Source organism: Tachypleus tridentatus, chromosome 1, assembly GCF_004210375.1.
Source record: "Tachypleus tridentatus isolate NWPU-2018 chromosome 1, ASM421037v1, whole genome shotgun sequence".
Classification (NCBI taxonomy): Eukaryota; Metazoa; Arthropoda; class Merostomata; order Xiphosura; family Limulidae; genus Tachypleus; species Tachypleus tridentatus.
In genome coordinates, this window is record NC_134825.1 from 107,981,049 (window position 1) to 107,996,613 (window position 15,565).

The following is a 15,565-nucleotide window of genomic DNA, read 5'->3' on the forward strand; positions in this document are numbered from 1 at the left end:
GATCCTCTATTTGTTTTGCCTATTCATGAACAGTGAGCTAATGAATGGATAATCAAGTGACTAGAAAATTAAAATTGTTGTAATAAATAGTTTTTTTATATTTTACGTGTTTTTTTGTAGCGATATCGTTTAATATTAATAATTTTTTTACTCATTTGAAGTTCATTGTTCATTTACGTAAAAACATTTACACTTTCTTATTGTCTTTGTGATTAACTTTACGCTCTGTTCACAAGTTGTTTCTTTGTAAACAAAGTTTCTTTTCTTCATTACCTGTGGGTGAACATTTTGATACGTCACTCAGAATCTTTGTTTATAATTATTAACCCGATTCCGAGATCCTTCCGTAACTCTGATATGATGTCAATAATACTGTTTATTATCTAGCACAGTTCCGCTAAGAACTCTATTCTCAAGGTATAACGTGAGTACAAACAATACAGTCGCCCTTAAATATAAAAATAAGCTGCTATTAAAACATTTCATATTAAATTTACTTATCGTTTACCATCTTACATAAAGGCCAGGTGGATTAAGGCGTTCGACTCGTAATCTGAGGGTCGCGGGTTCGAATCCCCGTCACATCAAACATGCTCACCCTTTCATCCGTAGGATGTTATAATGTGACGGTAAATCCCACTATTCGTTGGTAAAAGAGTAGTCTAAGAGTTGGCGATGGATGGTGATGACTAACTGTTTTCCCTCTAGTCTTACACTGCTAAATTAGGGACAGTTAGCGCAGATAGCCCTCGTGTAGCTTTGCGCGAAATTCAAAAACAAACCATCCTACATGATCGTTCAAACAAATAAAAACGTATATTACATTTATATTATAAATGTGTCTTCAAAGTTCCAGTCAAGATAAATTTTAAAATAAAATGGGTTACGTTATTGAACTTTAATAATATTTAATTATCCAAACTACGAAGGTATGTGCAATGACGTATCGCCACGGTATTTGATATATCAAACACCCTAAAGGAATTGTTTTAAATCGTTATATGGGTCTATTTTTACGATAAATAATATGTCTTAAAATCACAAATAGAATGTTTAGGCCTAGAAGTAGCCATTAGCAAATCTAACTTACTGATTAGTCGTGTATCACCGACAATCTCTATTTTAACCACTGTTAAGTGTTTGAATTTGACAAGATGAACATCATGATCGAAGGCCAAAATAAAATATATATATATATTGTGACTTTAATGTGTAAGGATAATGGCTGTTATTATAAAGAGCACATGTAAATCATTTTTGTTGACTAGTTAAGAGAATTAGGTACTAATTATTTAGTTGTTTTACTAAAATATAATAAAAAGTTCAAAACTAGCTAGTTATAATAATCGATTTTATGTCCTCTTTGTTTGGAAGTTTTTTTTCTATTAAAACTGTGGCGAACCATAAGAAATATGTGTAGGCTCTACCAATCTTATTTGTTCTGAGATTTTTTATAATTTCTGCAAATAAGTTCAAAAACTAAAACACTCATTAGTATTATGTGAATTTGTAAAATAATTGTAATAAAATCACACGCTCTCTCGTGGTGTAACCAGGAACTGGAATTTGTGTGTCATCTGCAACGTCGTCGTGCGACATAAACTAGAACTATCACATTATACCCAAGGAAATATCGTTATTTGAATCGTTGTTTTACCAATGGGGACTAATTTCATTTTATATCTGCCATATTTTTTTAAAACTTTAGATATCAGGTATTGTGTTGTTTCATTATTTTTTTTTTAATATATTTCCTAGTTTCATGAACACCTGTAAATTATTACTGTTTGTATAAATATGTGCATGTTTGTTATGCCTAATAGTGTTAGTTCTGTCCTAGGATTAAAACTAATGAAGTTTTATTGTGTCGTCTAGGCGATTGACAAAGAATGAACAGTAAGTGTTTTTTTTTTGTAGAAATGTTATCCACGGTAATGAAATTTTCTTCTGTTAAAGTTTTCTGTTATGTAGTTTTTGTCAATGCTTACATTTACTTTCAGATTACAGTTTTAAATAGTATAAGTAACTACAATGGTGTCAACACACTGTACAGTTTATAGGCTTAGTAATTACGTGATTATGTCAGATTTAAAAATTGGTTTTATTTTTTTAATATTATAAACCTTGTTTAGGAGACTTAAACTTATGTTCAGTAATTAAATGTTAATTATTAGTATGTTTTGCTTATGATAATTGATTTTTTAAAACACATCAACATAGAACCCTGTTAATTAGTTCACGTTGTTAAATGTTTTTTCCACTATTAATCTAGCGAAAGGTTAGGGTGATGAACTATTTTAAGACTTGGGTGGGGGTACCATTGTTAATTTGTGTCGGATGCATATGAACTATAAGATGCATTTTAACACACGACGTAAGTGAAATAAGAAGAGACTTTTAAATTAAATACTCAATTTACTAATAAATGTTTGAAACACCCGTCACTTTAGTTCGTAGAGTGTGTGTGTTTGTGTGTTTTTCTTATATCAAAGCCACAAAGGGCTATCTGCTCAGCCCACCGATGGAATCGAACCCCTGATTTTAGCGTTGTAAATCCGGAGACATACCGCTGTACTAGCGGGGGGCTTAGTTCGTAGAGTTTGTCCACGAGTTTATTCAGATGACAATCTGTCTAGACTTCATTATTTCCAATCAAGCGACCAGGTGAAATCAAAGTTAAGAACTATTATTCATGGACTGATGTTTTCGTATTGAACGTGTAATTACAAGAAGATCAATTATGCAAATATTCCGATATAATAGGAATGATTTGTGTAGAAAAATTTCACTAAATTCTATACATGTTAAATTTATGCAAAGGTGATGCCTTACACATTTGTTTTGTTAAATTGTTAACGTCCTAGTGATATATATATATTAGATAGTTTTATAACAAATACAACAAAGACCGTATAAGTTAATATTTAATATAAGTTGTCATGTTAACACAGCTTTGTTAAAATAAACATACCTTATATCACACTTGTTTATAAGCTATATACCAATAACACCAACTTTGGTTTGTTAGGAACATTGTGCTTCTAGTAAATTCTAATGATTCGATATGTAACGTTATGATAAATACAGTTATTCACGTCCACAATGCATGGATTCCTTTTAACCGACACAGAACTCTTTTGCTCATTTTTACAAGTTCTGTTCGTTAATAGAAAAATGAGAAAAGTTTCCAATTAATTATTATTCAAAAACAATCATGAGGAACTAAAGACATGTCAGTAAATGTTGTGTTTAGAAAGCTACTACAATGACCAAAACAGTAAGTATGTTAATTTCTCTGTAATTTTCCAAACTCAAGTAGAAACCAGCACCATAAATATATAGCATACAGCGTGTCACGATATGTTTTCCACCTCGGTGGTAACACAAAGAAAGTATTTCTGGCTTGTCAGTTGAATATAATGTTTTTTTCTGGTGATATGCATGGATCGAGTAATACTGTCCTCTTTGTGATAAACAAGCCGAAAGTCATTGGCTAGACTAAGGTTTGCCCAGCAAATCGCGGTGGGAGTAAGCGTGTAGTGCAGAGGACTGGATGGAAGAAGTGTTGCGGACTTTGATACAGAGGAAGACAGTGGTTGTGCAAGAGATGACAAGGATCAGAAGGATTACCACTAAGGCTGTGACGAAACTGGATGTAGACAGACAAAAACTTCCGTTGGTAAACTTTCCTGTAGACAAGGTCATTGTTCCATTTCTGCTCTCAGAAACAGTGATATCCTCTGGAGAAACCACCCGGATACCACGAAGTAAACGGATTGACCCCACTTTGTCGTTAAGTCTAAGGATGCCGTCCTTGTCTTCCTCCACCATTTGAAGATTTGGGCGAGACTCTCGCTTCTTCCTTCCTGATCGAGGCTGTGGATATTCGGGGCAGAAATCTTGACACTGGAACTTGCAGAGTTCGATGTTACATTCCAGGAATACTTCCATTGTGTCTGGAAATTTAAAGGCCTGGAAAAAAGCATAGGCAATGATTCCTGCTCCACTGTTTCCTGTCTGTCTTGTTTTCTGCCACGGACCCATCAACTTCTTCTTTATCACGCAGCCTCTTGCGTCTGTCAGCCGCACACTGCTACTGACGTCACCAGCATGAGCAGTACACTCTTTCACGTGTATATCGAAGTCATTAGCACCTTGCACGTAAACTACCGCCGTAAGGGTATCTCCGATTCTGACCAATCCTGTAACAGGAGCAGCAAATGGTCCTCGCCCAACCTGAATATCCATATAACTGTCCACCGAGTCTCCACTGTATGTGATGGAGATAATATCCAACATGTCCACGTTAACGTTGGACGTAACGGTCCTTTCAAACTGGCCTGTCCAGAGACACCGAATATGTCGTGCAGTATCCCACACTTCTTGAAAACCAGGTTCGTTTTGGATTATTATAGTATTTTCCAAGTAAGCTTGGCCACCTTGGTTGAATTGGTCTACAAACTGGGTACCACAACGATCGAGGTGAACAGTGAATTCGTAAACAGATCGACCGCTGTTTGGTACCACATACAAACAGGTACTGTCACTAAAGAGGGGGAGATAGTATAAAGTTAGAACCAAATATTGACACACTGCTTCCACTTTAAATATGTGGAAACAAAAAAGGGAAGAATGCTACAAGTTAATATGAAGTACATACAAATCGTATCAAACATTTTTGAATTACAATATCTATTTTCACGTAAATATTTGAATCAGTGAAATACAATATTTGTTGATTGTACCATTGTAAAATGAAAGAGAGCGAAACTTGATGTCTGTCTCTTTTGAATGAATGAAAATACATTAATTTCTTCCTCACTTCACTAATACCTAATGGTAAATTATTTACAGTTATAAAAATTCTCACGATACGTTTGTGAACTGAAGCGTGCTGACGTATATCGTTTATATACAGACGTGTCTGAAAAAAAATAAAATATCCCGTCTACAGTTCTTGAGAGATTGTACTTGAATTTTCTTTATTAATTTCTCAAAAAGTTTGTCAAATCAGTTTTATTTTCAAGTATTAAAATATCCATATAAACTCCTATGGTGTAGAAATATGTGCAATCCCCTACCCTGAATTAGGTGAAAAAAAATTCCAGCGACGAGAAGGTAAAACACTGCCATAAAAACTTGCCCTTTAAATAAACAGAAGTGTGGCTATTGTAGTCTTCAGTAAAGTAATGCTTTTTAAAGTTTCGTCATGTAGTTGTAATTCATAAGTTATGGTCAACAAAAGTTTGTTCGATGATCAGAAACAACGGCAGTATTTAGAACCATATATGTTTAAGTGTCGTGGACATAAAGATCTCACCTGTAAAATCCTTTGGAATAAATGATTCCATTGAAAGGCGTGCTGAATTCTATTTTTAACCCCATGGTCTCTTTTTCACACTGGACTTCAATATTGAGAATCTGAGCCATCTGTCCCCCTGGAGGTAAGGGTAGGAGTTGATTGTCTGGAAGATTATTCTGGGCAACAGGATTGAGATTGAAGTTAGAGTTGGTCTGCTGGGATCCTGGTCTCGCGGGAGGGACGTTTTGTGATATTCCTATCACGGAATTTCGGTGAGGGATTTGACCATTTACATTAAACTGGGATTCACCAGAGAAATCCCGCAAAAAAACCTGGCTTTGCCCGGCAGGGGGAGAGCCATAACCCCTTGCATTCTGAGCAATAGCCATCTATAAAAACACGTAAAAACACAAGTCTATTAGAATATCCACAAAACAGATGTAAAGATAGGATGGTGTATAATATGTGCTGAAATCTGTTCTGGATTTCTTGTTTTTTTAATTTAAAGGGAGAAATAGTAAAGTTAATTTTTACACTGTCTCGGTTGAATTGTGGACTGATACATGATTGTATTGTTAGAGTGGGGAGACATCACATCAGGAAGTATAACCAATGTATTATAGTTGTAGGCCAAATGGTCTGGTAGTTACTGTACTGGGCTGCTTACCGTAAGTTCAGGAGTTGTACATTTGTGAATTTGTTGGATATAACCCGTGTGGTGACTGGTGGTAAGGAAGTTACATCCAAAACTTTTGCACTGGGCGTTTAGTTTTTGTACGTGTATAAAGGGCAGTGTAGGTCGAAAATAAAAGTAGTCTTTCCGAACTTATTAGAATTGTCTTCACTTGCCAATTATGTACGTTACTATAAAAATGTAATAGCATTTGCTCCACGAATAACTAACTAGGTGCTGGGCGTGGCATACAAGTTAGTATGTCGAGCCTTTGACTCTCAGGTGATTTGCGTCTCGCTTCTGCAAAAATAAATAAGTGCTCTTCACAAATTGGGGCGTTATAAGAGTGACGGTTAAATCTCACTATTCCATCAGATAAGAGTAGCTGATCTTCTCCTAGCGGAGGAGTGAAAAATTTACAGATTTAGTGTTAAAATCTAGGGTTAGATTACACGTGGAAAACAATAGTGAAGACAGCCCATTGTGTAGCTTTGCGCTAGAAACGAAGAAACCATAAAGTTTTTATTTAATAGTTGTTTCTATTGTCTTAATACAGCGTAATTTATCCTATATTAATAACAGTAAATACATCCGCCAAACAGTTATACAGATCATTAAAACTTTATATACAAGTAAATTCAGAGATTTGTCTTACTTACCCCGAAAAACATGAAAATCACAGTCAAACACTTCATATCTGGTTTTCAATGAGTCCGGATCTTTCGATTGTAAGAAATAATATATATTTATTACTCGCTATTATAAAGAAACGTCCAATCGAAGAAGATAGTCTTATCATGAAAAACAAGTTTTAATATTCAGTAGTTCCTAACCGAATAAGTTACACTACAAGTCTTGAGTTATTTTTAGATAAATTGATGTATTTATTAACTTCCTCAAATTCGTTTATGTAGGAGTTAGACCTTTATAACGTAACTGGCAGCTCTGTAACTTAGGCTTAGGTATTTCATGTTTGTAAATGTAGGGGGCTCATGATTGCATGGAACACACGATAACTAAGGATATTTTTGTTATTCCAAGAGTATAAACGTTTTTAATTTGTTTTAACTAGATTTACTGTCATGATTTATTTAATATTTCAGTGAAATTGAGTTTCGAGACGCGAACAACTAGGGCAAAGGTGTAACGAAATTTTTTACTTGTCTAATAACTAATTACGTTTTTGTAAACTCTAACAGATAAATGAATAATGTTTGATCGGACAGGCAAAGTTGAACTACAGTGAACTACTTTATACCTACGTTCGTTACTAATATATATAAAACAGATCTGTCTTTATGAGAAACATTCCAGGCGTTTGAGTAGCATTTTACCTAACCTATTTTAGGATTCTAATAATAATGAGAAATATAATCCATAATAACAGAAAATTATAAACAAAAGACAGGAACTGAAAAATTGTCAGTCAGTGATACTATTCGTGCTGGCCAAGTATGTAGGTTTCTTATACTTCAGCAGAATTGTTTTGTATAAAAGCATGGGTTGTCCGTAAATATGGGTGACGTGAATTATAGATTATTAGTTAGTGTAAGAATGCATAACACGTTGAAATAACGCATGCCGAGAGTGGTTAAAAACATGAGGCTTTTCAATAGCACTTAACGCCTTACAGTTGCTTTGTTCCATTCACTTGATCTCGCCACACTCACTTCTTGTGTGCACGTGTTGCGAGACCCCACGCAGACGTCTGTGCGTTCTGAGAAGGACAAACACGTAATTGGATTCCCCTGACGACAGATTTCTTAAAAATCGTCATTCAAGTTGTTCATAGTCGACTGAGTTAATATTTTCCTCTATGTCGACCTCAGAGTTGACTTGTGGCTCGTGTTGCGAATATAACAATTCGATTTGCATTTTGTCGCAAATATGCGCTCTTCACTTTAGGGCCACGATTGGTTGAGATAGGAACAGCCTAAAAGTTGGCGGTGGGTGTTTTTACTACCTTTCTTTCCTCAACTTTATCAATTAAAATTATGGACGATTATAGCCCTTTGTGTAGCTTCGCGCAGAAATCAGAAAAACAGATAAGGTACATATATAACTCTCTCCTTGTTCGTTTCGTGTCTATGAATTCTAAAGGCACATTTCTTGAAACAATAAAACTTTTTCTAGTTGTATAGATTGTAGATGTGAGTGAAACAAGTTACACAAAGACGGTTAGCAACAGAAATAAATCCCAGATAGGTTGTCCTAGTAACGTTGCGTGAGTTTGATAATTACTGACACAGTGAGGTCCCATAAAACAGACCGTAACATGGGAAATATTTTGTGATCAGAATAAGGAAGTATATTGATTGGATGATCCACAAATACGTAGATTTGGATACAGGAATCGAATGTAAACTTTATAACAGGTAGGATTTTAACGGCATGTGTTACACCAAATAATGTATAATAAATCCATCTAATTCTCAGTATGTTTTTACATAGATCTCGTCACAGATTCTGGTCAGTGTTGTGAGCTGGAATATGTTCATTTACTGTGTGGTTGTGAAACATTTTGACCGCAGTAGTTACATATATTTTATTTTATATTCCTTTAAGCTTAGAAACATTACATGTTATCAAGTGACTGTATAAAAACAACTTTATGTTATCGGAATCCTAAGAAAGACGTTTTCTTCGTACGTTGTATAATTATTGTAAATAAACTATAATAGAAGGTTGTACTTATTGGACAAATAATAGTAAAAGAGGTTATACTTACTCCAAAAAGAGTAGTAAATATTATACTTACTGGGCAAACAATAGTAAAATATTGTACAAACAATAATAACAAAGGTTGTACTTACTGTACTAAGAGTTAAAAAAAAACCTTCAAACATACAATCGTACCATTACTGTCATTTCTAAAACTAACTACAATACCATTTGTTTTTACAAACATTTCACGATAAACAGTGGAAAGTAGCGTTTCTTTAAGGGATGTGGTAACGGTACAAGTTTTTACTTGTGGTTCTGTTACAGGCTTTTGTTATTTGTTTACATCAAATCATTATGTTCCTAAGATAGGCATATAACCAACTACAGTAAAACCTGTTTAAGGCAGAATCGCACGGGACTGGGTGAATTTCCGGTTAGACATAGTGAACGTACACTTCCTTGATTATATATAATTTTTGAACGAAACGTTATACTTGCTTGACTGAAGAAAAACGTTTGTGAATAAAGTTATACTGTTTACGTTATATTTATTAGAATAAGAACAAAAACAGAGGCGGCGCCACGATATTGTCATTGGGGCTGAGGTAACCTGTAGAAGGGTTTCCCAAAATGCCATCAATATGACGTATAGATGGTAAATTATAAAAATGTAAATACCAAGGTACATTTCAATGCAGTTTTCATTGGAAACTCCTACTCTGATTAATAATTCATTATTACAAATTAGAAATAATCTGTTTATTAAATATGTGTATATATAAAACAGGAAGCTCACCTAAATTCCACTCAAGGTAATACATAATAATAAAGAAAATCAAGATTAGCTTAGATTGAACATTTAATATACCATTAAAAGTAAAGCTACAAATCAAAAGAAATATAACATAAAGACATAGTTCACATAGCAGAAACTAATTATCCCATGTGAAGTTAACACACTGAGGAAAAGTAAGGTCACTATCAGGCTAACTATCTTTCATCGTAATGAAGACGTTGAGTTCTACAGATCTATGTCTCTGATGTTAATTGTTAAGCAACAACGACGATTGTGTTTTCCATGTTTTATGAATGTATGTGGTTAACAATATTGGGGGTCTGAGGAGGACTTGGCTCATTTTGGGGGGCTCAAGCCAAGGATGCTTGGCTCCACCACTGAACAAAAATAGACATTCAAAATATACATAAGTACAGAAAATCTTAAATTCATTTGAAGAAAGCGTCCAATTTCAACTGTTTCGGTTTTGTAATGGGTTTTCTCATGTGGTTAAAAGAGAACACTATTTCTACGACCTTTTCATGAAGTTCATTTTCCCACTTAATAGAATTAATATAACTTAACACTGGCGATGAAGTAGTACTTTCTATTTCCTCACTATCTTTTCCATTTTGTTCATCTTTTGAATCTCTCGCACTGTTACCATCTTGAGATTCTACTATAGATTTTAAATCATTTTCATCAGTTTCTGTTAAAACATTCTTGTCAACGTTCACAGAATCATCTGCATCAATCAGAGTTTGGATTTCACTAGAATCGTCGCAACAAACACCTTTTCCACAATCTCCACCATTATCAAGAATAAATCCACAGTTTCGAAAGCACTTTATTACACATTCATCTTTTACGCATTCGAATGAATAACTTTAAAATGTTATTACATCTAACACGTCAAATTTCATGGTCATTTCAGATGCTTATCTTACAGTCGTCCATGTTTGTAATAATATGCTGAAGCATCAGTTTTCTGTATTTCAACTTTATACACTGTGTAATTCAATTATCTAATGACTGTAGAATTGATGTTGTACATGGGGGTAGAAAGACTATACGAACATTTGAAAGTTGAACTTTTGGGTGACAAGTTGCATTATCTATGAAAAGTGTAATGTTCCTATTTTCTTGTTCCATTCTTATGTTTAATTTGTTAAAATATTTTCTCTAATATAGCACTTGTCATCCATACTTTATTATTCGCTTTCCATTCCACGGGAAGTTGATTCGTCCTTAAATTTTTGAAACAACGCGGATTTTCACTTTTACCTGTTATCCATGCTTTCTACAGTTTTCCATCAGCAAATGTGACCAAAAGTACAGTCAATCATTCTTTAGAATAGCGACCTCTGGAATAATGACGGCAGAAAAAATAACTATATTTAACCAATACTTCGATAGATTGTTAAAGCAGAGTATTCGTAATGAAACTTTGTAGAATGGACGGCAGCTGCCTGTTGTGGAGGCACAAGTGTAAAGGACCACGTTTCGAAAGTCTTCCGCCTTTCGATTGGCTGCACTTTCGGTCGCATTTGCTGATGGAAAAACGTCGTCCTCTACACTTGTGCCTGTACAACAGACAGTTGCTGTCCATTCTACAAAGTTTAACCAATACTTACTGTAACAAAATGTCCGACAATTTATTAATATTTAAACAAATTATTAATTAAACAAGAAATTTAATATTTAATCCAAAACTTTTTTCCGCCTTACTCAGGTTCTATTCCTACTTGTTGATAGACGAGGAAGGTGATAGTTTTCCGTCCGCGTTCCGCAGGTTCCGCCGTATAGAGGGCGTTTTATAAGAGAAATCTTAAAATAATGCTGCAAAATGTTTATTTCCGGTTTGTACAAGTTTCCGTCCTATGCAGTTTCTGGCTTAGACAGGCTTTACTGTATTTTATATACTTGTAGTTGAATTCAGAGTGTTTAAATTGGTAAGAAGTTCTATAATAAACACACAACTACCCAGGGACATTGTATATTTATCCCCAAAACAACAAATCTTTACCTGGAGGCGCTGCATATGTTATACAAAATAACTAACATATTGTGTATTTTGTCTGAATGCTGTACACTTATTTCCAAAACGTTGCTTTACTTGTGGGTTCCTACCAAACGTGCTTACCCTTTCAGCTGTTGAGGCGTAAAAATGTTACGATCAATGTGACTGTTCATTGGTAAAAGAGTATACCAACAAAGAATCTTTATCCGAGTATATTGTACGTATACCTCCAAAATAATAATGCCTTTACACATGGATATTGTATGTTTCTTCCAAACATCAAGCCCTAGGCCCCAAGGTGGTCAGTTCACTGTCTTCTTGGACACCCTTTGTTGTTATTTTAATAAAGCCTTGTTAATTAATGAAGAATTAGTTGTTTAGAATAGCGCCTTAAGTCACCGCATGTGTTTTTGTCCTCGCAGGTATCTTTACATTACAATTCACTCACCTAGTAATCGTATAATCCTGGTTCGGTAGTGACGTCAAGGGATGAAATAGCTTGACACTATCCGTCACCGTTGTACAACGTGAGTACCTAAAGATGTTCTTTATAAAGTAGCTCTAAACCATCGGTATTCGAGTAAGCGAGAAGAGATCATCTGCTGGTCTTATAAACACCACCAGGTGAACTGACCTAAATCTCACTCACCAAAGTGACGGATTTTTTTTTTCCTTTCTTTTCCTGTAATGGATAGGGGTTATCATGTTCCTGACCCAGTTTAGCGCCGTCTGTTACTGAAGAATCACACGTTTTGTTTTTCAGAATTTGTTATTACGGTTCTAAACTTAATTTGAGAAGCCAGAAAATCAAGTTGAGTGAGTTAAAAATTGCCCGCAGGTTTAGGGTTACGACTTCAACTTTGACCAAATTGAAAGATACAAGCTGTAATGTTTCGCTCGTGAATTTTCACTTTGAATCCTTACAACTTTGTCTTTCACCCTAGTACGTTTTTTTTTTAAATAAGGAATTTAAAATCATTTGTATGTGTACGATAATAAAAATGTAGGTAAGCCTAATTTTAGATCACAGAATAGAGTGTGTGTTAAATTATGATGTACTAAGTAAGCACTGTAGAAGTGTTTTATGGTGAAATTCAACCGTATTAACGTTTAAAGCAGAAATGTCTACACAAAGACGTTTCATGTTTGTTACGATATATCTGGAGTTTGTTCCTGGAAGCTACTTGGAAAGGTTGTCAACCGAAGAACATTTTTTTCAGGAACAATACTGAACGAAGTAAATGTTTTGTGGATATGTTGTGGTCTTTCGTTGTACCACAGCATGACTTCATGCTTGACTGTATGTTTCGTGGATATGTTGTGGTCTTTCGTTGTATCACAGAATGACTTCATGCTTGACTGTTCACAGACAGTGCTATAAATTCCGACTGGTGAAAGTGTTAATAAAAACCAGAAACAACATTAAATACAGGGGCGTGTTATTGACTGTAAAACACAAACTACAAGTGAAACAAAAACGTGTCTGATGTTTATCTCTTTGTTAATGTACGTCTATCTGTAATATAACAATTCCAGTATAAGTAATGCCCTTTAATAATTGGGAATTATTAATGTATTATACATATATTTATGCAGTCATAACGAAAGTAGTTTAGTCTCCAGTATTCTATAGTTGGCACGAAGAATACGAACGTTTTACTCAGTTATGCAAAACATCAAACATTGTTTTAGTTTCACACCAGAAATAACATCCAGTATAGCTTCACACGTAAACTTGGGAACAGAGACGTTCAGAGGAAGTTCGGGCAAAGTGAGAAGTTGTTAAAATTGTACTGTTAATTAGAATAACTAATTGTAATATTACATCACTGCAAGATTGTTAAATAAGAGGTTTCCATCTGGTCGGTAAAGGGGTAAGATATTAAAACAGTTAATTAGTGTAATGTAACTAATTGTAATATTACATCACTGTAAGATTGTTAAATAACATGTTTACACTGGGGTAAGTTATTAAAATAAGTTGGTAGTAAAAACGTAAGATGTTGGCCGGAGCTGTTTCCTCACAACAATAAATTGATTCGATCTTGAAGTCCATTGAACCCCACTCATTGTTTGCTCCAGGTTGTTAGAGGGCAGCAGGTTCGGAACTTTAACCCAGTTTCAAACGAGGAGTCCCAGAGAAGCGTCGTGTTTCTGCCCTTGCAACTTGTTCTGGTTAGGACTACTGCACCATGTTTCTCTCGAAGTAGAACAAAGTTGAAAGTCTTGTGTAAATAAAGTAATTGTGAGGAAGTAACTCAAGTGAAAGCTTAACTTGTATGAATCGGAAATGAAATGTTCTCCGAAGAACTACACATTTACTGTTTTTCAAGACGATAAATAGTCTAGTTTATTAATATAAGATAATGTAATAAGCGCTGAAATGTTATGTTTTAATCACTCCAAACTAGTGATCGCTTTTAGTTATAAGCAAGTCGGTTGGTTACTCACACATATTTTGTCAATATAATCCGCTATATTCTTCACAGTGGTAGTTTAGACCAGATGTTATTTAAAATGTTATAAAAATCACAGTTGGTGATGTGTAATTGAAGAATCTAAAGATACTAAATTAATAACAATTTGAAAATTGGGAACAACTGGTAAGAATTGCACGCGATTGTATAAACATATTTCAAATGATAATTAGAATGCAGTTGGAAGTGTCCCCTGGGAACTAAGAGGTAATTATGAGGGCTTATATCGCAAAACATCGGGTTTCGATACCGGTGACGAGCACAGCAGAGATAGCACCTTGTGCAACTTTGTGCTTAAAAACAGTTGAAAGATGTGTGCTGCTCCCATTGGAACAGCGATAATTTTGCAGACTTACAACGCTGCAAACCGGGTTTCGAAACCCTTGGTGGTGAGATCACAAATATCCATTGTGTAGCATTCTGTTTAACTACAAACGAACTATAAAACTATATTGTAATGTACAGTGAATAGCGCCTCCATACGGAACATTTAACAACTAAATGCCTATTTTGGCTGAGTAAATTTTGAAATGAAGCGATATCTGATTTCCAAATAATATGTATTATTCTAAGTAACGTTTCGCCAAAACGGCCAATTCTCTCCAGATTATTATATCAGTCAACGTTTCTCATTTGTAACGTCTTGAAGTTTTCGTAATTTTTCACAGACTGTTTGCACTTCATTAGTGTTACCTTCACTGGAAATAGAACGTAACCAGTTTCTAGATAGCACGTGCTTCCCTAAGGGCAGGTTCTTTACCGGCTGTGTAATATTTGTGGGTAAGGTGACTCGAGTTCTAACTAACGGGAAAAATATCGTACAAGTCAAATATAAAGTATTGCCTTACTTAAGTAATAATTAGATACATTAAGCAGAGGTCAAGCAAGTGAAGTGATGAACATTATGTGTGAAAGTAGGGCGCGAGCTTATAAAGACGATACACGTCAGTTCCAACTTTGAGGTGCGGGCCGTGAACACACACATGGCAAGAATTGAAAGCTAAGATTCAACAGGTCTCATAGTTTAAATGTTAATTTGATGACACTGTACTTATTGGAAAAAAGAAGTGTGAACAGCGTAGTATACTGGGAGCGGGGGGGGGAGGCATGCACCCTCGTGAAAAACGTTTTCTAATTTTAATTGCAGCCTCAATTCACACACTTAAAATATATCTTAAGCCTACATGGATGCAAATTAGACTGTTACCACCACCACCAAGATCATTTTCCGTGGATCACTGTTCGTCAGATAGTTTTGTTTGTTTGTTTTGGAATTTCGCACAAAGCTACTCGAGGGCTATCTGTGCTAGCCGTCCCCAATTTAGCAGTGTAAGACTAGAGGAAAGGCAGCTAGTCATCACCACTCAACGCCAACTCTTGGGCTACCCTTTTACCAACGAATAGTGGGATTGACCGTCACTTTATAACGCTCCCACGGCTGGGAGGGCGAGCATGTTTGGCGCGACCGGGATGCGAACCCGCGACCCTCGGATTACGAGGCGCACGCCTTAACACGAGGTTATCGCCTTTTGTGTTTCCTGTCTAAAATTACTTTGTTACTAAAGTTTTCAAAGCCCAGTGACATATAACAGACACTTTCTTACATACATACGTCGCTTCTGTTGAAACTATAAACGGGTATTGTCAGACCTGC

General features: G+C 35.2%; 1 protein-coding gene across 3 annotated transcripts; it reads right to left on the bottom strand.

Annotated features, from left to right (window-relative positions):
• Positions 1 to 1,907: 1,907 nt before the first annotated feature.
• Positions 1,908 to 12,078, bottom strand: LOC143257526 (uncharacterized). Of its 3 annotated transcripts, none has more exons than XM_076516319.1 (4): positions 11,883 to 12,078; positions 6,635 to 6,694; positions 5,321 to 5,691; positions 1,908 to 4,546 (listed from the first exon to the last, which is right to left on the bottom strand). In XM_076516319.1, exons 2-4 carry the CDS (start codon positions 6,668 to 6,670, stop codon positions 3,499 to 3,501), a joined length of 1,455 nt encoding a protein of 484 aa, XP_076372434.1. In that variant the 5' UTR covers positions 6,671 to 6,694; positions 11,883 to 12,078; the 3' UTR covers positions 1,908 to 3,498. The 3 variants fall into 3 exon arrangements, with proteins under 3 accessions (XP_076372434.1, XP_076372437.1, XP_076372447.1); XM_076516322.1 differs by lacking the exon at positions 11,883 to 12,078 and adding an exon at positions 8,789 to 8,876; XM_076516332.1 differs by lacking the exon at positions 11,883 to 12,078 and adding an exon at positions 7,238 to 7,851.
• Between the last annotated feature and the right edge of the window lie 3,487 nt (positions 12,079 to 15,565).